This window comes from Nerophis ophidion, linkage group LG23 (genome assembly GCF_033978795.1).
Source record: "Nerophis ophidion isolate RoL-2023_Sa linkage group LG23, RoL_Noph_v1.0, whole genome shotgun sequence".
In the NCBI taxonomy this organism is placed as follows: Eukaryota; Metazoa; Chordata; class Actinopteri; order Syngnathiformes; family Syngnathidae; genus Nerophis; species Nerophis ophidion.
Genome location: NC_084633.1, coordinates 23,250,351 through 23,276,428, shown reverse-complemented (window position 1 = coordinate 23,276,428; position 26,078 = coordinate 23,250,351). Strand labels below are relative to the sequence as shown.

The 26,078-nt window shown below is 31.4% G+C and overlaps 1 protein-coding gene and 1 long non-coding RNA gene across 2 annotated transcripts in view; one reads left to right on the top strand and one right to left on the bottom strand.

The window, feature by feature from the left end:
- Positions 1-4,029, top strand: part of LOC133541801 (zinc finger and SCAN domain-containing protein 2-like) — a 39,181-nt gene extending 35,152 nt beyond the window's left edge. Inside the window, exon 6 of the mRNA XM_061885400.1 lies at positions 2,493-4,029. Within this exon, the coding sequence (XP_061741384.1) occupies positions 2,493-3,658 (1,166 nt within the window). The 3' untranslated portion in view covers positions 3,659-4,029. The remainder of the gene's footprint in view (positions 1-2,492) is intronic.
- Positions 4,030-5,754: 1,725 nt separating this feature from the next.
- LOC133541732 (uncharacterized) lies at positions 5,755-13,307 on the bottom strand. Its single transcript, XR_009803966.1, has 2 exons — positions 12,995-13,307; positions 5,755-8,878 (listed from the first exon to the last, which is right to left on the bottom strand). It is a non-coding gene; the product is annotated as an uncharacterized LOC133541732 (long non-coding RNA).
- Between the last annotated feature and the right edge of the window lie 12,771 nt (positions 13,308-26,078).

Below are 26,078 nucleotides of genomic sequence, written 5' to 3'. Positions count from 1 at the left end.
CAAACCCTGCCCCCCCCAACCCCGCCCATCTCAAGCGACACGCGGGGGGGGGGTTGGTGCTAGCGGGGTGTATAATATAGCCAGGAATAGTCACGGATGCCTGGGATTGTGGGTATCTGTTCCGTTCGGTTTATGTTGTGTTACTATCAGGATGTCCTCCCGAAATGTGTTTGTCATTCTTGTTTGGTGTGGGTTCACAGTGTGGCGCATATTAATAAGAGTGTTAAAGTTGTTTATATCACAACCTTCAGTGTAACCTGTGTGGCTGTTGACTATATGCCTTGCAATCTCGTATGTGTGATGACAGAAGCGGCGAAATATATATATATATATATATATATATATATATATATATATATATATACATATATATATATATACACACACACACACACACACACAGGACTGTCTCAGAAAATTATAATATTGTGATAAAGTCCTTTATTTTCTGTAATGAAACTAAAAACATGGAAATGTCAGACATTCTGGATGCATTACACATCAACTGAAATATTGCAAGCCTTTTATTATTTTAATATTGCTGATTATGGCATACAGCTTAAGAAAACTCAAAAATCCTATCTCAAAAAATGTGAACATTTCCTAGGACCAAGTAAAAAAAAAGATTTATAACAGCAAAACAAAATCAAATATTTGAAAATGTCAAATAATGCACTCAGTACTTGGTTGGGAATCCTTTCGCATGGATTACTGCATCAATGCGGCGTGGCATGGAGGCAATCGGCCTGTGGCATTGCTGAGGTGTTATGGATGCTCAGGATGCTTCGCTAGTGGCCTCAAACTCATTTGCATTATTGGGTCTGGTGTCTTACAGCTTCTTCTTCACAATACCCCACAAATTCTCTAAGGGGTTCAGGTCAGGGGAGTTGGCAGGCCAATCGCGGACAGTAATGCCATGGTCAGTACATCAGTTACTGCTGGTTCTGGCAGATCATGCTGGAAGATGAAGTCATCATCTCCATAGAGCTTTACAACAGATGGAAGCATGGAGTGCTCTTGGTACACAGCTGCATTGACTCTAGACTTGATTAAACACAGTGGACCAAAACCAGCAGCTGACATGGCTCCCCAAACCATTGCTGACTGTGGGAACACACTGGAATTCAAGCAACTTGGATTTTGCTCCTCTCCAGCCTTCCTCCAGACTATAGCGCCTTGACTTCCAAATGAAATACAAAATTTGCTTTCTTCTGAAAACAGGACTCTAGACCACTCTGCATAACAGTGTGGTACGCCAGCTGCACTGAAGCAGACAAACGGGCGAATTAGAGGGTCATAAAGTTTGCACAAAAAATCATCGGCTGCCCCCTCCCCTCCCTGAAGCATTTACATAACTCCCGTTGCCTCAAGAAAGCAAAAACCATCACCAAAGACAGCACACACCCTGGCTACCACCTGTTCCACCTGCTACCATCAGGCAGGCGCTACAGGTGCATCAGAGCCAGAACAAACAGGCTCAGAGACAGCTTCTTCTCCAGAGCTGTCACCATGTTAAAATCTAACTTATAATAATAATAATAATTCATCCCTGTACAATATCATGCCCTAATACCCTACTGTGCAATACTGATTGTTATTTATTACTTCCGTACTCTTGTCTTGTTCTGTATATTGTACAGTATTTTGTATTTCTACAGTGTGCTGTATATTGTACAGGATTGCTTGTTATTTTTATTGGATAGTAGTCTGTTTATTTCAATTGTTAGTTTTTCCTTTATTACCCCTTGTGTTATTTATTTCACCCCATATTTGTTCCCACAACCGCCACTCAAGTTGGAGTCTTTAATCTTGTTATATGCAAATATAATGACAATAAAGTCTATTTTATTCTATTCTATTCTAATTAGGCTTGCATGCTGTCAATTCAGGATATAGGGGGCGCTAAAGGCAGTGCCTTTATGGCACTCCCTGAATATTGTTGATCTGGTAAAAATTGACAGGGGCTTCGAGAGAATTGGTGCCCTGAAATTCAGGGGTCTCCCGGGAAAATTGGGGACGTGGGCAAGCATGACCTATCAAGCGCCGTTCAGATTAAACTCATGGGCCGCACCAACATAAAATTGTCACATCAAAGCGCGGGCCGCATAATAACGTTTCGCGGATCGCAATTTTGCCCGCGGGCCGCATTTTTGAGACCCCTGCTCTAAACCTAAACCAAAATCATAATGATCAAAGACGTCCAGCACATTAAGGTGAGTTAAAGTTCATGAAAAGTTTTACTGTCAAGCTCTTACAAACTGTTCTCAAACACCACACACATCATTGTTTTTGTTTTTCAAGATATAGATGGATGCGGTCTTTTTAATGTAGGTGGAGAAAATGAATAACTTTATAGGGGTGGGCCAAAGAAAAGGTAAACTAAATAAATGCATAACGTGGAGTGCTGTCTATTTGGCCTAACTCACCTGTGAATAGTTTGAATACTGCAAACTTCAATAAGTAACACCTCATTTGTGTTCTATGTTCTGCAGACGTCCAGCAGGTGTCAGCAGAGAGTCATGAAGAGATTCCCTCCAAGCAGCAGGAGTGGAGCTCCAGTGTGGGACAGAAGGACCTCGAGCCCACTCATATAGAGGAAGAAGAGGAACTGTGGGAGCAGCTTCCAAGGTTGGAGGAGGTTAATGACGAAGATGATATAAAGTCAGAACCAGACAGCATCTTTGCTCCACTGTCAGACATGGACCACATGATGTCACACTCTTCTGATCACAGTGATCACATCCAAAAACCTTTGAAGAGTAAAAATGACTCTGAAGGTGATACGAGACATCAAAATAACAGCAAACACTTGGACTGCTCTGAATGTGAAAAATCTTTTAGACATAAGAGTAATTTTACAGTACACATGAGAACACATACTGGAGAGAAACCTTATACTTGCCCTGTTTGTAAGAAGAGTTTCTCCAGAAAGCAATACATGACCACACACATGACAATACATACTGGAGAGAAACCTTTTACTTGCTCTGTTTGTAAGAAGAGTTTCCCCAGAAAGAATGACATGACCACACACATGAGAACACATACTGGAGAGAAACCTTTTGCTTGCTCAATTTGTGCTAAAAGATTCAACGCTAAGAGTGTCATGATATTACACATGAAAACACACACAGGTGAGAAACCTTTCACTTGCTCTGTCTGTAAGAAGAGTTTCATCAGTAAGCATCACATGACCACACACATGAGAACACACACTGGAGAGAAACCTTTTACTTGCTCCGTCTGTGAGAAGAGTTTCTCCTCAAAGCCAAACATGACCACACACATGAGAACACACACTGGAGAGAAACCTTTTACTTGCTCTGCTTGTTTGAAGAGTTTCTCCAGAAAGATTGTCATGATCACACACATGAGAACACATACTGGAGAGAAACCTTTTATTTGCTCTGTTTGTAAGAAGAGTTTCTCCAGAAAGCAACACATGACCACACACATGAGGACACACACTGGTGAGAAACCTTTTCCTTGCTCTGTTTGTAAGAAGAGTTTCTCCATGAAGCCTGACATGACCACACACATGAGAATACATACTGGAGAGAAACCTTTTACTTGCCCTGTTTGCAAGAAGAGTTTCTCCAGAAAGCAATACATGACCACACACATGAGAACACACACTGGAGAGAAACCGATTGTGTGATAAAACATTCAGGTTTAAGTATCAGGTCAGTAATTACAAGTGTGTAACAGTCATGGAAGCTGCAGGGATTTAAAAACACTTATAAACAGTGATTGTGCTAAATGTACTTTAAAAACACAGCATGATTAATATGAACGTATATTTTATGTTGAATGTTGTGCTTCTTATCTTCTACTCTTATATGTTGTCCTGGAATGACTTTTTAAGTTGTGTGCATTTATTGAATATTATAAATGTTTCTAAATTTTTATTCTAATTTCCCATTGTTAAAGAGAGGTCATATTTCTTTATTTATTTTTTTCACACATTTGTTCCATTGCATTTTATTGATGTTATTCTCCAATTAAAAGTACGAATTAATAAAATTGTTAACAAAATTTGGACTCTGAGTTTGGACGCAGATTCATCATCATCATCAGAATACTGGACGAAACTTTGACATTCATTTTTTAATATAAGTGTGACCTCAATATTCCTCGATAATAAGACTAAAAATAGAGATTTAAGTACCATATTAGAGTGCCTCTTATAGATCTACCTCGCCACATTGTGAGAAGTGGGGGCTAGCAGATGCATGTTGCTATCATGTTTTAGCAGCGAGGAAGACAGCATTTGTCTTTACTTTTTTGTCGGATTCAAGTTTTAATGCTCTGCTGAATAAATTAATCACTATGCCTGCCAATATTAAGGATTATTTATATATATTTAAGAACAAATTCCCTACTTGACACGTAGCAAAATGACTCCACAAAAAGTGAACTAGCAGCAGGACTCAGTAAATATTTTCTTAATTTTCTAATCAACTATAAAGAGTAACATCCATCCATTTCTACCGCTTATTCCCCTTTGGTGTTGCGAGGGGCGCTGCTGCCTACCTCAGCTACAATCGGGTGGAAGGTGGCATACACCCTGGACAAGTCGCTGTCTCATCGCAGGGCCAACACAGATGGACAGACTAGGGACCATTCAGTGTTGCCAATCAACCTATCCCCAGGTGCATGTCTTTGGAAGTGGGAGGGGCCTATCCCCAGGTGCATGTCTTTGGAGGTGGGAGGGGCCTATCCCCAGGTGCATGTCTTTGGAGGTGGGAGGGGCCTATCCCCAGGTGCATGTCTTTGGAGGTGGGAGGAAGCCGGAGTACCTGGAGGGAACCCACACATTCACGGGGAGAACATGCAAACTCCACACAGAAAGATCCTGAGCCCGGGATTGAACCCTGACTACTCAGGACCTTCATATTGTGAGGCAGACACACTAACCCCTCTTCCACCGTGAAGCCCTAAAGAGTAACATGACAGTGGAAATTTCACAAGAATTCACCAAAAATCGGAAATAGGGAAATATTTGATGCAGACGAACCAGGTGGCACCATGCAGTAAAAAAAAGTGATGTTTACTGATAAACGAACAAAAACCGAGAGCAACACGGAACTGTGAAGACAACAAAACAAACCGCTGAAACCCAGCAAAACACTCACAGGAAATGTGGAGCAGACGGCGTCCACAAAATATGTGCGTACTCGAGCTTGACATCTAAAAGGATAGTCACCCGTGAACAAAGAATAATGTCCGGACAACAAAGGTAGCAAGAGGATCAATTGAAATAGTCTTGATTGCAAACAGAAAAAAGGTGAGGGGAAATGCTCGGGGACAGAAGTGAAGCTGCCACGGGAAAACACGTACAAAACTGGGAGAGCCACCAAAATAAAAGCACAGGACAGGAATTCAAACATTAAACAGCGGAAAACACAAACAAAATGTGAACAAAATTTGCCAGATGTGACAAATGGAGTGTCAGAAATGAGCTGAGCCAAGATTGACAGGCTGGATAATGAGGGAGAAGCAATCTAGTGTCATGTCAGCACACTGGGACTGGAAGGCAGGATTCACACAATCTTCTTCTCACTTCTCTCTCATGTGGAGGCTACAGTCCGCATGACAGAAGTCACTACTACAACTACTCTTATTTCATTTAAATGTATTTTTTACTTACAAATTATTATTATTATTGTTTTTTTCATGGACATCCATCAGCTGACATTGTTATCCATTACATCATATGTGCATACATCATACATCTATTGTCTGCCCGAAAGATCAACATATTATTTTTTGTTTATTTCCCAACGATGACACCTGCACCCCTCCCCCACAAAAAAAGAAAGACAGCAAAAAAACGAAAACAAAAAACAAAGTAATAATAATATTAATAACAAATAATATAAACAGATAAAACTATATACATATAGGGAGTAATCTTTTTTTTTTAAAACAGTTTAATCACTAATTAGAAAAAAAAATAGTCTTATGTGGCGTGACATAATGGAGCCAGTATTCCCAGTATGAAGTAAATATCTCTAGTTTATAAATAATAAAAGCTGTTATCTCCTGTGTTTTATAAATGTCCATTGTGATTTCCATCCATTTCTTCAAAGTTGGGCTCTCCTGTAATATCCATTTCCTGGTAATGCTCTTTTTACAAACCACTAGTAGGATATTCATGAAGTATTTCTCTTTTTTCAGCCAATCCTGAGGTGCGATGTGTGAAAAACAGAATGTTACTTTCAAGGGGTGATTTGAAAATATCCTGTAGAGCTTGGTGTATCTCTTTCCAATAGTCCTTTATGGCAGAGCAGTCCCAGAAAACATGCTAGTGGTTTGCCTTTAGATTCCCACAATTTGTCCAACAGGCAGGGGAGTTGTTATCATACTGAGACTTCTGAGAAGGTGGAATAAAACTTTCCCAGCCAAACTCTCCACTTGGGTGAGCTGCTACAAGTCCATTGATATCTCCATTTTATTGTCCATTCTTCCTCAGATGTAGTTATCCCTCCTTCCTTCTCCCATTTTGTTTTAACATATAAAGTTGAATATGATTTCTTATACAAGCATGAAACACTTCTATCAATAGTTTCTGAATTATATGCTTTTGTAAATAGTTCAATGAAACAAATGCTTGTCTTTGTTACATTTTTCACCTTCATATTAACAAAATGCTGCAACTGCAGATATTGATATAAGTCTTGTTTTTTTTTTTAAATGTGTCCTTTTAAAGGGGAACATTATCACAATTTCAAAAGGGTTAAAACAATAAAAATCAGTTCCCAGGGGCTTGTTGTATTTTTTGAAGTTTCACTCAAAATTTTACCGGTCTCGGAATATCCCTAAATAAAGCTTTAAATTGCCTTATTTTCGCTATCTTCGAAACCACTATCCATTTCCCTGTGACGTCATACAGTGCTGCCAATGTAAACAAACAATGGGAATAGCACAGCAAGATATAGCGACATTAGCTCGGATTCACACTCGGATTTCAGCGATTTAAGCGATTCAACAGATTACGCATGTATTGAAACAGATGGTTGGAGTATGAAAGTATTGAAGAAGAAACTGAAGCTATTGAGCGAATAGCTATTGACGCTATTCATAGCCATAGCATGGCCGAATAGCTGCTTTAGCATTGCTGGTAAAATGTGCGGACCAAACGATCAGGACTTTCGCATCTTGTGACACTGGAGCAACTTAAATCCGTCGATTGGTAAGTGATTTTTTCGCATAAAATGTGGGTGGAAGGAAACGTAATATAGTTGCAAATGCATCTGCAGGTTATCCATGCATCTCTGTGCCATGTCTGCTTTAGCACCGCCGGTAAATAGCATGTTAGCATCGATTAGCATAGCATGTTAGCATCGATTAGCTGGCAGTCAACATCAACAAAACTCACCTTTATGATTTCGTTGACTTTATCGTTGCAAATGCATTTGCAGGTTATCCATACATCTCTGTGCCATGTCTGCTTTACAACCGCCAGTAAATAGCATGTTAGCATCGATTAGCTGGCAGTCATGCCGCGACCAAATATGTCTGATTAGCACATATGTCAACAACATCAACAAAACTCACCTTTGTGATTTCGTTGAATATCGTTTCAAATGCATCTGCAGGTTATCCATACATCTCTGTGCCATGTCTGTTATCGCCGGTAAAATGTGGAGACACTCTGGCACATTCAATGGGGGTCTGGCGGCAGACACTTTGGCATCTTGGGGCCAGTGGTGCAACTTGAATCCCTCCCTGTTAGTGTTGTTACACCCTCCGACAACACACCGACGAGACATGATGTCTCCAAGGTTACAAAAAATAGTCGAAAAAACGGAAAATAACAGAGCTGAGACCTGGTCTTTGTAATGTGTTGAAAATGAAAATGGCGGCTGTATTACCTCGGTGACGTCACATTCTGACGTCATCGCCTCCAGCGCGATAAACAAAAAGGCGTTTAATTCGCCAAAATTTACCCATTTAGAGTTCGGAAATCGGTTAAAAAAATATATGGTCTTTTTTCTGCACCATCAAGGTATATATTGACGCTTACATAGGTCTGCTGATAATGTTCCCCTTTAATAGTTTCAAAACTGAGCATTTTTTAATCTTTCATTACACTACATGAAGCTGAATTATTTTTTGTTGATCTCTATTGGCAGAGTTTGAAATCGGTACAGCAGTCTTGGAAGTGCATTCCTTTTAATACAATCAATTCTACAGCTAAGGCGAAAAAAAGGAATTAAGTTCCATCGTGCTATGTCATCTTTTATTTTCTTATGTATGGGTAGATCATTTTATACTGATAATGTTGTTATATATTTTGATAAAATGAGGCCCAGGTATTTAAAAGACATATCAGGGGGTATAAATATATATATATATATATATATATATATATATATATATATATATATATATATATATATATATATCAATCAATCAATCAATGTTTATTTATATAGCCCCAAATCACAAATGTCTCAAAGGACTGCACAAATCATTACGACTACAACATCCTCGGAAGAACCCACAAAAGGGCAAGGAAAACTCACACCCAGTGGGCAGGGAGAATTCACATTCAGTGGGACGCCAGCGACAATGCTGACTATGAGAAACCTTGGAGAGGACCTCAGATGTGGGCAACCCCCCCCCTCTAGGGGACCGAAAGCAATGGATGTCGAGCGGGTCTAACATGATACTGTGAAAGTTCAATCCATAGTGGCTCCAAGACAGCAGTGAGAGTCCCGTCCACAGGAAACCATCTCAAGCGGATCAGCAGCGTAGAGATGTCCCCAACCGATACAGGCGAGCGGTCCATCCTGGGTCCCGACGAGCGGTCCATCCTGGGTCTCGACTCTGGACAGTCAGTACTTCATCCATGGTCATCGGACCGGACCCCCTCCACAAGGGAGGGGGGGACATAGGAGAAAGAAAAGAAGCGGCAGATCAACTGGTCTAAAAAGGAGGTCTATTTAAAGGCTAGAGTATACAGATGAGTTTTAAGATGAGACTTAAATGCTTCTACTGAGGTAGCATCTCGAACTGTTACCGGGAGGGCATTCCAGAGTACTGGAGCCCGAACGGAAAACACTCTATAGCCCGCAGACTTTTTTTGAGCTCTAGGAATCACTAATAAGCCGGAGTCTTTTGAATGCAGATTTCTTGCCGGGACATACGGTACAATACAATCGGCAAGATAGGCTGGAGCTAGACCGTGTAGTATTTTATACGTAAGTAGTAAAACCTTAAAGTCACATCTTAAGTGCACAGGAAGCCAGTGCAGGTGAGCCAGTACAGGTATATATATATGTATATATGTATATAAAGGTATATACAGTACAGGCGTAATATGATCAAACTTTCTTGTTCTTGTCAAAAGTCTAGCAGCCGCATTTTGTACCAACTGTAATCTTTTAATGCTAGACATTGGGAGACCCGAAAATAATACGTTACAGTAATCGAGACGAGACGTAACAAACGCATGGATAATGATCTCGGCGTCTTTAGTGGACAAAATGGAGCGAATTTTAGCGATATTACGGAGATGAAAGAAGGCCGTTTTAGTAACGCTTTTAATGTGTGACTCAAAGGAGAGAGTTGGGTCGAAGATAATACCCAGATTTTTTACAGAGTCACCTTGTTTTATTATTTGGTTGTCAAATGTTAAAGTTGTATTATTAAATAGAGGTCGGTGTCTAGCAGGACCGATAATCAGCATTTCCGTTTTTTTGGCATTAAGTTGCAAAAAGTTAGCGGACATCCATTGTTTAATTTCATTAAGACACGCTTCCAACTGACTACAGTCCGGCGTGTTGGTCAGCTTTAGGGGCATGTAAAGTTGGGTGTCATCAGCATAACAGTGAAAGCTAATACCGTATTTGCGTATGACGTCACCTAGCGGCAGCATGTAGATGCTGAAGAGTACAGGGCCAAGGACCGAACCCTGGGGAACTCCACACGTTACCTTAACATAGTCCGAGGTCACACTGTTATAGGAGACACACTGCATCCTATCAGTAAGATAAGAGTTAAACCATGACAGGGCTGAGTCTGAAATACCAATTCGTATTTTGATACGCTCTAATAAAATATTATGATCGACGGTATCGAAAGCAGCGCTAAGATCGAGGAGCAGCAACATAGATGACGCATCAGAGTCCATCGTTAGCAATAGATCATTAGTCAGTTTTGCGAGGGCTGTCTCAGTCGAGTGATTTGCCCTGAAACCGGATTGAAAGGTTTCACATAGATTGTTAAACGCTAAGTGCTCATTTAGCTGCTCTGCAACAATTTTTTCGAGGATTTTCGAAATAAAGGGAAGGTGAGACACCGGTCGGTAGTTTACCATGAGGTCTGGATCGAGGTTAGGTCTTTTAAGGAGAGGATGAATAACCGCTTTTTTGAATGCAACGGGAACAGTGCCCGAGGAAAGTGATAAGTTTATAATATTTAGCACTGATGGACCTAATAATACAAAAAGTTCCTTGATAAGATTCCCAGGAAGTGGGTCAAGTAAACATGTTGTTTGTTTTATTCCATTTACACGTTGTAACAATCCTTCTAATGTTATTTCATCAAAACGAGAGAAACTATTTTGGATATTTGCAGTATCCGCCGTATATACAATCGTATCTGTGTTACTATAACCCCGTTGTAGCTGGGACGCATTGTCTTTAATCTCCTTTCTAATAAGTTCAATTTTCTTATTAAAGAACTTCATAAAGTCATCTGCCGAATGGGTGGAGCTACTGGAAGGAGTCCCTTGTTGGGTTAGCGATGCTACTGTACTAAACAAAAATTTTGGATCGTTTTTATTAATGCGGATGAGATTTGAGTAATAATTAGTTTTAGCTAAGGTAAGCATGCGTTTATAAGTTATTAAACTATCACTCCATGCTTGATGGTGCACCTCAAGTTTAGTCGTGCGCCATTTGCGTTCCAGCTTTCTACATAATAATTTCTGAGCTCTAGTTTCTTCAGTAAACCATGGCGTACGCTTTTTTGGAGCCTTTTTTAACTTCAGCGGTGCTATACTATCAATGGTTTCGCGCAGGGCGTTGTTAAAGTTGTTAGTGAGGTTATCAATAGAGCCCACATACTTTGGGAACGGTGCCCTTACCGAGGGCAGTAGGTCCGCAAGAGTCGTCGTTGTGGCAGCATTAATGTTGCGGCTGCTATAGCAGTTATTATTATTATTAGCTTGCCGAACATGAGTCTGAACTTCGAATTTTATAAGGTAATGATCGGACATTACTTTAGTATACGGGAGTATCGTAACTTTTGAGATGGTGATACCTCTGACAAGCACTAGGTCTATCGTATTACCGCTGCGATGCGTCGGTTCATTTATTATTTGTGTAAGACCACAGCTATCAATTATAGTCTGGAGCGCCACGCACGGTGGGTCCAATGGGGTATTCATATGGATATTAAAGTCCCCCATTATAATTATATTATCGGCGTGCGTCACTAGATCAGCAACAAACTCTGAGAATTCACTAATAAAGTCCGAATAGGGCCCTGGGGGGCGGTAGATAACGGCCAGGCACAGAGGCAGAGGTGTGGCAGACTTCATAGAAAGCACCTCAAACGATTTATATTTATTATTTAAGTTAGGACTAAAGTTAAAGTTTTCATTGTATATTAGTGCGACACCCCCTCCCCTTTTGAGGTGACGGGCAATATGCGCATTCGTATAGTTAGGAGGGGATGCCTCATTTATCGCAAAAAAGTCGTCTGGTTTAAGCCAGGTTTCGCTAAGACCGATGACGTTAAGATTGTTGTCTCTAATGACCTCATTGACTAATAACGTTTTGGGAGACAAAGATCTGATGTTTAGAAAGCCCATATTATAGGTAGTGGGCTGTTTTAAGGAGTTGTTGATAAAATTATCCGTAGTAGCAATATTAATAATGTTGCGTTTATTATGCGCAGTGTACTTAAAATAATTACGACCATATCTAGGAATTGATATGACGGGAATTTTCAGATTATCTACTTGGCGCTGCGATAAACTGAACGCATCATAATTTGCCACCTCAGTAGAACGCATGTCTAACTCTGACGAAGTCATAGACACAGTAGAAAAAACATTTTGTGAGTTGTGTATTATTCTACGAAAATTGCTATGTGTACAGGGATCATCCAGCCTGGCGCTGGCTAGTTCTAACTTAACTGACTCCATACCCAGGCTAGCAGGCTCTGTAATTGCCTGTGACCGGGCTTGCTCTAGTGCAGTTAGTCAAATGTGGCTCAATGCGAAGTCTATGTTCCGAGACAAGAGGATAGCGCCTTCCTGGTTAGGGTGAAGGCCGTCTCTCCTCAGCAAGCCAGGTTTGCCCCAGAAAGAGGGCCAATTATCAATAAACGTAAATCCCTGTTGTCTGCAGAAGCTATCCAGCCACCTGTTAAGAGAGACTAATCTGCTATATCTCTCATCATTGCCTCTCCCAGGCAGGGGGCCAGAGACAATTACTCGATGCCTGGACATCTTTCTGGCGAGATTACAAGCCCTGGCTATGTTTCTCTTTGTAATCTCTGATTGTCTCATCCTAACGTCATTGGAGCCAACGTGTATTACTATATTCGCATAACTAGTGGTGCGGTTAGCCTGCCGTACGTGCTTACTAGACCTGTTGCGAGTTAGCTCCCTAAGATTAGCTTCAATGTCAGGTGCTCTGCCCCCGGGAATACACTTAATTGTGGCTGGTTTGCTAAGCTTTATGTTTCGGGTGATGGAGTCCCCTATAACTAAAGTGTGGTGCCCGGTAGACTGGGGTGTAGGACTAGCTAAAGGGCTAAATCTATTATGCGTCTCAACCGGTACACCGTAGCTTGTAGGCCGATTAGGGCTGCTACAAGCTGGGCTAGTTAGCTCGCTACAGCTAACGCTAGCAGATGTGTCCGCAACATCTAAAGTTACGAAATTACACTGCTCTAACTGGCGGACACGGCTCTCTAGCAAAGCCAACCTATCCATGAGTAAAGTGCACGAAGCGCAGGAAGCCATACTCACAGAAACTTTCCGTCGCCGAGTGGAGTGCCTGCTGTCTTCGGGAAGTGGTGGTCACGGTGGCGGGGGTGAAGCTTCCTTCAGACCGGCGCTGCCTTTCTCCGCTAGCCTCGTTAGCTTAGCAGCTAGCTAGCTGAGGGCGAAGTGGTGAGACAGAGATCGGGTGATTTGCAAGTTAAATTGAACTATTAAATATGTTCGATAAGTTGTAAATAAAGCTGCAAAACAGTTAAAATCACACAGATAGAACGATACTTAGCTTTTTTGCAACAAGAGCAGTCAGCGAGCAGTCATTCACGTTGACCCGGAACCGGAAGCAGTTGTGATGGACTTTGCAGCCCCATGTATTTAATATTTATACACTAAACATGTATTTAATATTCATACATTAAACATATATTTAATATTCATACACTAAACATGTATTTAATATTTATACACTAAACATGTATTTAATATTCATACACTAAACATGTATTTAATATTTATACACTAAACATGTATTTAATATTTATACGCTAAATATGTATTTAATATTCATACACTAAACATGTATTTAATATTAATACACTGAACATGTATTTAATAATCATATACTAAACGTATATGTAATCATATACTAATCATATATTTAATATTCATTTAGTAAACATGTATTTATTATCCTCTAAATAAGGCACACTTGGAAATAATGAATTTCTTTATGCGTCCAGTTGCGGCAGAAGTCCACAGGAGGGCGCACGTTCCCTCTTAATAAGTCCGGTCCTCTCCGTCTCTCTCTCTCTCTTTTTCCTTTTTTTTTGTTTCTTTTATTTTTTTTTACATAAGTTTGGTTTCTCATACACTTATATTTATACACTAAACATATATTTAATATCAATACACTAAACATGTATTTAATATTTATACACTAAACATGTATTTAATATTAGTACAAAAACATGTATTTAACATTCATACACTAAACATGTATTTAACAATTTATACACTAAACATGTTTTTAATATTCATACACTAAACATGTATTTAATATTCATACACTAAACATGTATTTAATATTAATACACTAAACATGTATTTAATATTCATACACTAAATATGTATTTAATATTAATACAAGAAAAAAGGAATTTAATTTTAATAAACTAAACATATATTTAATATTATTACACTAAACATGTATGTAATATTTATACACTGAACATGTATTTAATATTCATACACTAAACATTTAGTTATTATTTATACACTAAACATGTATTTAATATTAATACACTAAACATGTATTTAATATTAATACAAAAACACGTATTTAATTTTAATAAACTAAACATATATTTAATATTCATACACTAAACATGTATTTAACATTTATACACTAAACATGTATTTAATATTAATACACTAAACATGTATTGAATATTAATACAAAAACATGTATTTAATTTTAATAAACTAAACATATATTTAATATTAATACACTAAACATGTATTTAATATTAATACAAAAACATGTATTTAATTTTAATAAACTAAACACATATTTAATATTAATACACTAAACATGTATTAAATATTCATACACTAAACATGTATTTAATATTCATTCAATAAACATGTAGTTATTATTCTTACACTTAATATGTATTTAATATTAATACAAAAACATGTATTTAATTTTAATAAACTCAACATATATTTAATATTAATACACTAAACATGTATTTAATATTGTTACACTAAACGTGTATTTACTATTTATACACTAAAAGTGTATTTGATATTAATACACTAAACATGTATTTAATATTAATACACTAAACATGTATTTAATATTTATACACTAAACATGTATTTAATATTCATACACTAAACATGTATTTAATATTAATACACTAAACATGTATTTAATATTTATACACTAAACATGTATCGGTGCGGCGTCTTCAGTAATGCGGACGTTGTACCGGTCCGTTGTGGTGAAGAAGGAGCTGAGCCGGAAGGCAAAGCTCTCAATTTACCGGTCGATCTACGTTCCCATCCTCACCTATGGTCATGAGCTTTGGGTCATGACCGAAAGGATAAGATCACGGGTACAAGCGGCCGAAATGAGTTTCCTCCGCCGTGTGGCGGGGCTCTCCCTTAGAGATAGGGTGAGAAGCTCTGCCATCCGGGAGGAACTCAAAGTAAAGCCGCTGCTCCTTCACATCGAGAGGAGCCAGATGAGGTGGTTCGGGCATCTGGTCAGGATGCCACCCGAACGCCTCCCTAGGGAGGTGTTTAGGGCACGTCCAACCGGTAGGAGGCCACGGGGAAGACCCAGGACACGTTGGGAAGACTATGTCTCCCGGCTGGCCTGGGAACGCCTCGGGATCCCCCGGGAAGAGCTAGACGAAGTGGCTGGGGAGAGGGAAGTCTGGGTAACCCTGCTTAGGCTGTTGCCCCCGCGACCCGACCTCGGATAAGCGGAGGATGATGGATGGATAAATATGTATTTAATATTAATACAAAAACATGTATTTAATTTTAATAAACTAAACATATATTTAATATTATTACACTAAACATGTATTTAATATTTATACACTAAACATGTATTTAACATTCATACACTAAACATGTATTTAATATTTATACACTAAACATGTAGTTATTATTCATACACTAAACTTGTATTTAATATTAATACACTAAACCTGTATTTAATATTTATACACTAAAGATGTATTTAATATTAATACAAAAACATTTATTTAATTTTAATAAAGTAAACACATATTTAATATTAATACACTAAACATGTATTTAATATGTGTACACTAAACATGTATTTAATATTTATACACTAAACATGTATTTAATATTAATACACTAAATATTTATTTATTATTTATCCACTAAACCTGTATTTAATATTTATACACTAAACATGTATTTAATATTAATACAAAAACATGTATTTAAGTTTAATAAACTAAACATATATTTAATATTAATACACTGAACATGTATTTAATATTTATACACAAACATGTATTTAATATTCATACACTAAACATGTATTTAATATTAATACACTGAACATGTATTTAATATTCATACACTAAACACGTATTTAATATTCATACACTAAACATGTATTTAATATTCATACACTAAACACGTATTTAATATTAATACACTGAACATGTATTTAATAATCATATACCAAACATATATGTAATTATATACTAATCATATATTTAATATTCATACAGTAAACATGTATTTATTATCCTCTAAATAAGGCACACTTGGAAATAATGGATTTCTTTATGCGTGCAGTTGCGGCAGAAGTCCACAGGAGGGCGCACGTTCCCTCTTAATAAGTCCGGTCCTCTCCGTCTCTCTATCTCTCTTTTTCCTTTTTTTTTTGTTTCTTTTATTTTTTTTACATAAGTTTGGTTTCTCATACACTTATATTTATACACTAAACATGTATTTAATATTAATACACTAAACATGTATTTAATTTTAATAAACTAAACATATATTTAATATTAATACACTAAACATGTATTTAATATTAATACAAAAACATGTATTTAATTTTAATAAACTAAACATATATTTAATATTAATACACTAAACATGTATTAAATATTCATACACTAAACATTTATTTAATATTCATTCAATAAACATGTAGTTATTATTCTTACACTTAATATGTATTTAATATTAATACAAAAACATGTATTTAATTTTAATAAACTAATCATATATTTAATATTAATACAATAAACATGTATTTAATATTAATACACTAAACATGTATTTAATATTTTTACACTAAACGTGTATTTAATATTTATACACTAAAAGTGTATTTAATATTAATACACTAAACATGTACTTAATATTAATACACTAAACATGTATTTAATATTTATACACTAAACATGTATTTAATATTCATACACTAAACATGTATTTAATATTCATACACTAAATATGTAGTCATCATTTATACACTAAATATGTATTTAATATTCATAAACTAAACATGTATTTAATATTTATACACTAAACATGTATTTAATATTAATACAAAACATGTATTTACGTTTAATAAACTAAACATATATTTAATATTAATACAATAAACATGTATTTAATATTTATACAGTAAACATGTATTGAATATTCATACACTAAATATGTATTTAATATTATACACTAAACATGCATTTAATATTCATACACTAGACATGTATTTAATATTTATACACTAAACATGTATTTAATATTAATACAAAAACATGTATTTAATTTTAGGAAAACTAATCATGTATTCAATATTCATACACTTAACATGTATTTAATATTTATTCACGAAACATGTATTTAATATTTATACACTAAACATGTATTTAATATTTATACATTAAAATGTATTTAATATTCATACACTAACCATGTATTTAATATTCATACATTAAACATGTATTTAATATTCATACATTAAACATGTATTTAATATTCATACACTAAACATGTATTTAATATTTATACACTAAACATGTATTTAATATTCATACACTAAACATGTATTTAATATTTATACAAAAACATGTATTTCATTTTCATAAACTAAACATATATTTAATATTAATACACTAAACATGTATTTAATATTTATACACTAAACATGTATTTAATATTCATACACTAAACATGTAGTTATTATTTATACACTAAACATGTATTTAATATTAATACAGTAAACATGTATTTAATATTAATACACTAAACATGTATTTAATATTAATACAAAAACATGTATTTAATTTTAATAAACTAAACATATATTTAATATTAATACACTAAACATGTATTTAATATTTATACACTAAACATGTATTTAATATTCATACACTAAACATGTAGTTATTATTTATACACTAAACATGTATTTAATATTAATACAGTAGACATGTATTTAATATTAATACACTAAATATGTATTTAATATTTATACACTAAACATGTATTTAATATTCATACACTAAACATGCAGTTATTATTTATACACTAAACATGTATTTAATATTAATACAGTAAACATGTATTTAATATTAATACACTAAACATGTATTTAATATTAATACAAAAACATGTATTTAATTTTGATAAACTAAATTTATAATTAATATTAATACACTAAACATGCATTTAATATTCATAAACTAAACATGTATTTGAAATTTATACACTAAACATGTATTTAATATTCATACACTAAACATGTATTTAATTTTTAATAAACTAAACATATATTTAATATTAATACACTAAACATGTATTTAATATTAATACACTAAACATGTATTTAATATTCATACACTAAACATGTAGTTATTATTCATACAGTAAACATGTATTTAATATTAATACAGTAAACATGTATTAAATATTTATACACTAAACATGTATTTAATATTCATTCAATAAACATGTAGTTATTATTCTTACACTTAATATGTATTTAATATTAATACAAAAACATGTATTTAATTTTAATAAACTAAACATATATTTAATATTAATACACTAAACATGTATTTAATATTTATACACTAAACATGTATTTAATATTCATACACTAAACATGTAGTTATTATTTATACACTAAACATGTATTTAATATTAATACAGTAAACATGTATTAAATATTTATACACTAAACATGTATTTAATATTAATACAAAAACATGTATTTAATTTTAATAAACTAAATATATATTTAATATTAATACACTAAACATGTATTTAATATTTTTACACTAAACATGTATTTAATATTTATACACTAAACATGTATTTAATATTAATACACTAAATATGTATTTATTATATATCCACTAAACATGTATTTAATATTAATACAAAAACATGTATTTAATTTTAATAAACTAAACATATATTTAATATTAATACACTAAACATGTATTTAATATTTATACACTAAACATGTATTTAATATTCATACACTAAACATGTAGTTATTATTTATACACTAAACATGTATTTAATATTAATACAGTAGACATGTATTTAATATTAATACACTAAACATGTATTTAATATTTATACACTAAACATGTATTTAATATTCATACACTAAACATGCAGTTATTATTTATACACTAAACATGTATTTAATATTAATACAGTAAACATGTATTTAATATTAATACACTAAACATGTATTTAATATTAATACAAAAACATGTATTTAATTTTGATAAACTAAATTTATAATTAATATTAATACACTAAACATGTATTTGATATTCATAAACTAAACATGTATTTGAAATTTATACACTAAACATGTATTTAATATTCATACACTAAACATGTATTTAATTTTTAATAAACTAAACATATATTTAATATTAATACACTAAACATGTATTTAATATTAATACACTAAACATGTATTTAATATTCATACACTAAACATGTAGTTATTATTCATACAGTAAACATGTATTTAATATTAATACAGTAAACATGTATTAAATATTTATACACTAAACATGTATTTAATATTCATTCAATAAACATGTAGTTATTATTCTTACACTTAATATGTATTTAATATTAATACAAAAACATGTATTTAATTTTAATAAACTAAACATATATTTAATATTAATACACTAAACATGTATTTAATATTTATACACTAAACATGTATTTAATATTCATACACTAAACATGTAGTTATTATTTATACACTAAACATGTATTTAATATTAATACAGTAAACATGTATTAAATATTTATACACTAAACATGTATTTAATATTAATACAAAAACATGTATTTAATTTTAATAAACTAAATATATATTTAATATTAATACACTAAACATGTATTTAATATTTTTACACTAAACATGTATTTAATATTTATACACTAAACATGTATTTAATATTAATACACTAAATATGTATTTATTATATATCCACTAAACATGTATTTAATATTCATAAACTAAACATGTATTTAATATTCATACACTAAACATGTATTTAATATTCATACACTAAACATGTATTTAATATTAATACAAAAACCTGTATTTAAGTTTAATAAACTAAACATGTATTGAATATTCATACACTAAACATGTATTTAATATGCATACACTAAACATGTATTTAATATTCATACACTAAACATGTATTTAATATTCATACACTAAACATGTATTTAATATTAATACACTAAACATGTATTTAATATTAATACACTAAACATGTATTTAATATTAATACAAAAACATGTATTTAATTTTAATAAACTAAACATATATTTAATATTTATACACTAAACATATATTTAACATTTATACACTAAACATGAATTTAATATTCATACACTAAACATTTAGTTATTATTTATACACTAAACATGTATTTAATATTAATACACTAAACATGTATTTAATATTAATACTCTAATCATGTATTTAATATTTATACACTAAATATGTATTTAATATTTATACACTTAACATGTATTTAATATTTATACACGAAACATGTATTTAATATTTATACACTAAACATGTATTTAATATTCATACATTAAACATGTATTTAATATTCATACACTAAACATGTATTTAATATTCATACACTAAACATGTATTTAATATTTATACACTAAATATGTATTTAATATTAATACAAAAACATGTATTTAATTTTAATAAACTAAACATATATTTAATATTAATACACTAAACATGTATTTAATATTTATACACTAAACATGTATTTAATATTCATACACTAAACATGTAGTTATTATTTATACACTAAACATGTATTTAATATTAATACAGTAAACATGTATTAAATATTTATACACTAAACATGTATTTAATATTAATACAAAAACATGTATTTAATTTTAATAAACTAAATATATATTTAATATTAATACACTAAACATGTATTTAATATTTTTACACTAAACATGTATTTAATATTTATACACTAAACATGTATTTAATATTAATACACTAAATATGTATTTATTATATATCCACTAAACATGTATTTAATATTAATACAAAAACATGTATTTAATTTTAATAAACTAAACATATATTTAATATTAATACACTAAACATGTATTTAATATTTATACACTAAACATGTATTTAATATTCATACACTAAACATGTAGTTATTATTTATACACTAAACATGTATTTAATATTAATACAGTAGACATGTATTTAATATTAATACACTAAACATGTATTTAATATTTATACACTAAACATGTATTTAATATTCATACACTAAACATGCAGTTATTATTTATACACTAAACATGTATTTAATATTAATACAGTAAACATGTATTTAATATTAATACACTAAACATGTATTTAATATTAATACAAAAACATGTATTTAATTTTGATAAACTAAATTTATAATTAATATTAATACACTAAACATGTATTTGATATTCATAAACTAATTATGTATTTGAAATTTATACACTAAACATGTATTTAATATTCATACACTAAACATGTATTTAATTTTTAATAAACTAAACATATATTTAATATTAATACACTAAACATGTATTTAATATTAATACACTAAACATGTATTTAATATTCATACACTAAACATGTAGTTATTATTCATACAGTAAACATGTATTTAATATTAATACAGTAAACATGTATTAAATATTTATACACTAAACATGTATTTAATATTCATTCAATAAACATGTAGTTATTATTCTTACACTTAATATGTATTTAATATTAATACAAAAACATGTATTTAATTTTAATAAACTAAACATATATTTAATATTAATACACTAAACATGTATTTAATATTTATACACTAAACATGTATTTAATATTCATACACTAAACATGTAGTTATTATTTATACACTAAACATGTATTTAATATTAATACAGTAAACATGTATTAAATATTTATACACTAAACATGTATTTAATATTAATACAAAAACATGTATTTAATTTTAATAAACTAAATATATATTTAATATTAATACACTAAACATGTATTTAATATTTTTACACTAAACATGTATTTAATATTTATACACTAAACATGTATTTAATATTAATACACTAAATATGTATTTATTATATATCCACTAAACATGTATTTAATATTCATAAACTAAACATGTATTTAATATTCATACACTAAACATGTATTTAATATTCATACACTAAACATGTATTTAATATTAATACAAAAACCTGTATTTAAGTTTAATAAACTAAACATGTATTGAATATTCATACACTAAACATGTATTTAATATGCATACACTAAACATGTATTTAATATTCATACACTAAACATGTATTTAATATTCATACACTAAACATGTATTTAATATTAATACACTAAACATGTATTTAATATTAATACACTAAACATGTATTTAATATTAATACAAAAACATGTATTTAATTTTAATAAACTAAACATATATTTAATATTTATACACTAAACATATATTTAACATTTATACACTAAACATGAATTTAATATTCATACACTAAACATTTAGTTATTATTTATACACTAAACATGTATTTAATATTAATACACTAAACATGTATTTAATATTAATACTCTAATCATGTATTTAATATTTATACACTAAATATGCATTTAATATTTATACACTTAACATGTATTTAATATTTATACACGAAACATGTATTTAATATTTATACACTAAACATGTATTTAATATTCATACATTAAACATGTATTTAATATTCATACACTAAACATGTATTTAATATTCATACACTAAACATGTATTTAATATTTATACACTAAATATGTATTTAATATTAATACAAAAACATGTATTTAATTTTAATAAACTAAACATATATTTAATATTAATACACTAAACATGTATTTAATATTGTTACACTAAACGTGTATTTACTATTTATACACTAAAAGTATATTTAATATTAATACACTAAACATGTATTTAATATTAATACACTAAACATGTATTTAATATTTATACACTAAACATGTATTTAATATTCATACACTGAACATGTATTTAATATTAATACACTAAAACGTGTATTTAATATTTATACACTAAACATGTATTTAATATTAATACAAAACATGTATTTAATTTTAATAAACTAAATATATATTTAATATTAATACACTAAACATGTATTTAATATTAATAAACTAAACATGTATTTAACATTCATACACTAAACATGTATTTAATATTTATACACTAAACCTGTAGTTATTATTCATACACTAAACATGTATTTAATATTTATACACTAAACCTGTAGTTATTATTCATACACTAAACATGTATTTAATATTAATACACTAAACCTGTATTTAATATTTATACACTAAATATGTATTTAATATTAATAAATGGGTTGTACTTGTATAGCGCTTTTCTACCTTCAAGGTACTCAAAGCGCTTTGACACTACTTCCACATTTACCCATTCACACACACATTCACACACTGATGGAGGGAGCTGCCATGCAAGGCGCCAACCAGCACACATCAGGAGCAAGGGTGAAGTGTCTTGCTCAGGACACAACGGACGTGACGAGGTTGGTACTAGGTGGGAATTGAACCAGGGACGCTCGGGTTGCGCACGGCCACTCTTCCACTGCGCCACGCCGTCCCTATGTATTATTTATCCACTAAACCTGTATTTAATATTTATACACTAAACATGTATTTAATATTAATACAAAACATTTATTTAAGTTTAATAAACTAAACATATATTTAATATTAATACACTAAACATGTATTTAATATTTATACACAAACATGTATTTAATATTAATACACTAAACATGTATTTAATATTCATACACTAAACATGTATTTAATATTTATACACTAAATATGTATTTAATATTCATACACTAAACATGTATTTAATAATAATACACTGAACATGTATTTAATAATCATATACTAAACGTATATGTAATCATATACTAATCATATATTTAATATTCATTTAGTAAACATGTATTTATTATCCTCTAAATAAGGCACACTTGGAAATAATGAATTTCTTTATGTGTGCAGTTGCGGCAGAAGTCCACAGGAGGGCGCACGTTCCCTCTTAATATGTCCGGTCCTCTCCGTCTCTCTCTCTCTCTTTTTCCTTTTTTTTTGTTTCTTTTATTTTTTTTTTTTACATAAGTTTGGTTTCTCATACACTTATATTTATACACTAAACATGTATTTAATATTAATACACTAAACATGTATTTAATATTCATACACTAAACATGTATTTAATATTTATACACTAAACATGTATTTAATATTCATACACTAAACATGTATTTAATATTCATACACTAAACATGTATTTAATATTTATACACTAAATATGTATTTAATATTCATACACTAAACATGTATTTAATATAAATACACTGAACATGTATTTAATAATCATATACTAAACGTATATGTAATCATATACTAATCATATATTTAATATTCATTTAGTAAACATGTATTTATTATCCTCTAAATAAGGCACACTTGGAAATAATGAATTTTTTTATGCGTGCAGTTGCGGCAGAAGTCCACAGGAGGGCGCAGGTTCCCTCTTAATAAGTCCGGTCCTCTCCGTCTCATACACTTATATTTATACACTAAACATGTATTTAATATTAATACACTAAACATGTATTTAATATTTATACACTAAACATGTATTTAATATAATACAAAAACATGTATTTAATTTTAATAAACTAAACATATATTTAATATTCATACACTAAACATGTATTTAACATTTATATACTAAACATGTATTTAATATTCATACACTAAACATGTATTTAATATTAATACACTGAACGTATATTTAATAATCATATACGAAACATATATGTAATTATATACTACTCATATATTTAATATTCATACAGTAAACATGTATTTAATATTCATACACTAAACATGTATTTAATATTCATACACTAAACATGTATTTAATATTCATACACTAAACATGTATTTAATATTCATACACTAAACATGTATTTAATATTAATACACTGAACATGTATTTAATAATCATATACCAAACATACATGTAATTATATACTACTCATATATTTAATATTCATACAGTAAACATGTATTTATTATCCTCTAAATAAGGCACACTTGGAAATAATGAATTTTGTTATGTGTGCAGTTGCGGCAGAAGTCCACAGGAGGGCGCACGTTCCCTCTTAATAAGTCCGGTCCTCTCCGTCTTTCTATCTCTCTTTTTCCTTTTTTTTTTGTTTCTTTAATTTTTTTTTACATAAGTTTGGTTTCTCATACACTTATATTTATACACTAAACATGTATTTAATATTAATACACTAAACATGTATTTAATATTTATACACTAAACATGTATTTAATATTAGTACAAAAACATGTATTTAATTTTAATAAACTAAACATATATTTAAAATTAATACACTAAACATGTATTTAATATTAATACAAAAACATGTATTTAATTTTAATAAACTAAACATATATGTAATATTAATACACTAAACATGTATTAGCATGCCCATTGTGTTCCAAGCGAGGAACCCTGGAACACATCCTCAGCTGCTGCACCAGGGCACTTGGAGATGGTCGGTACCGCTGGAGGCATGACCAAGTCCTTAAGACCATTGCTGAAACCATCAGCGCAGGACTTGTGTGGGCGAAGCAGTTCCGACCCTCCAAGAAAATCATCGCCTTTGTCAGAGCTGGGGAGCAGCCAACCCCTGCCAGAAAAACTTCTGCGGGCATTCTAACCTCTGCAAGAGACTGGCAGCTGTTGGTGGACCTTGAACATCAGCTGAAGTTCCCCAGCCACATTGCAGTCACCACCCTGCGACCAGACATTGTCCTCGTGTCTGAGTCCACCAAGCAGGTAGTGCTGCTGGAGCTGACCGTCCCATGGGA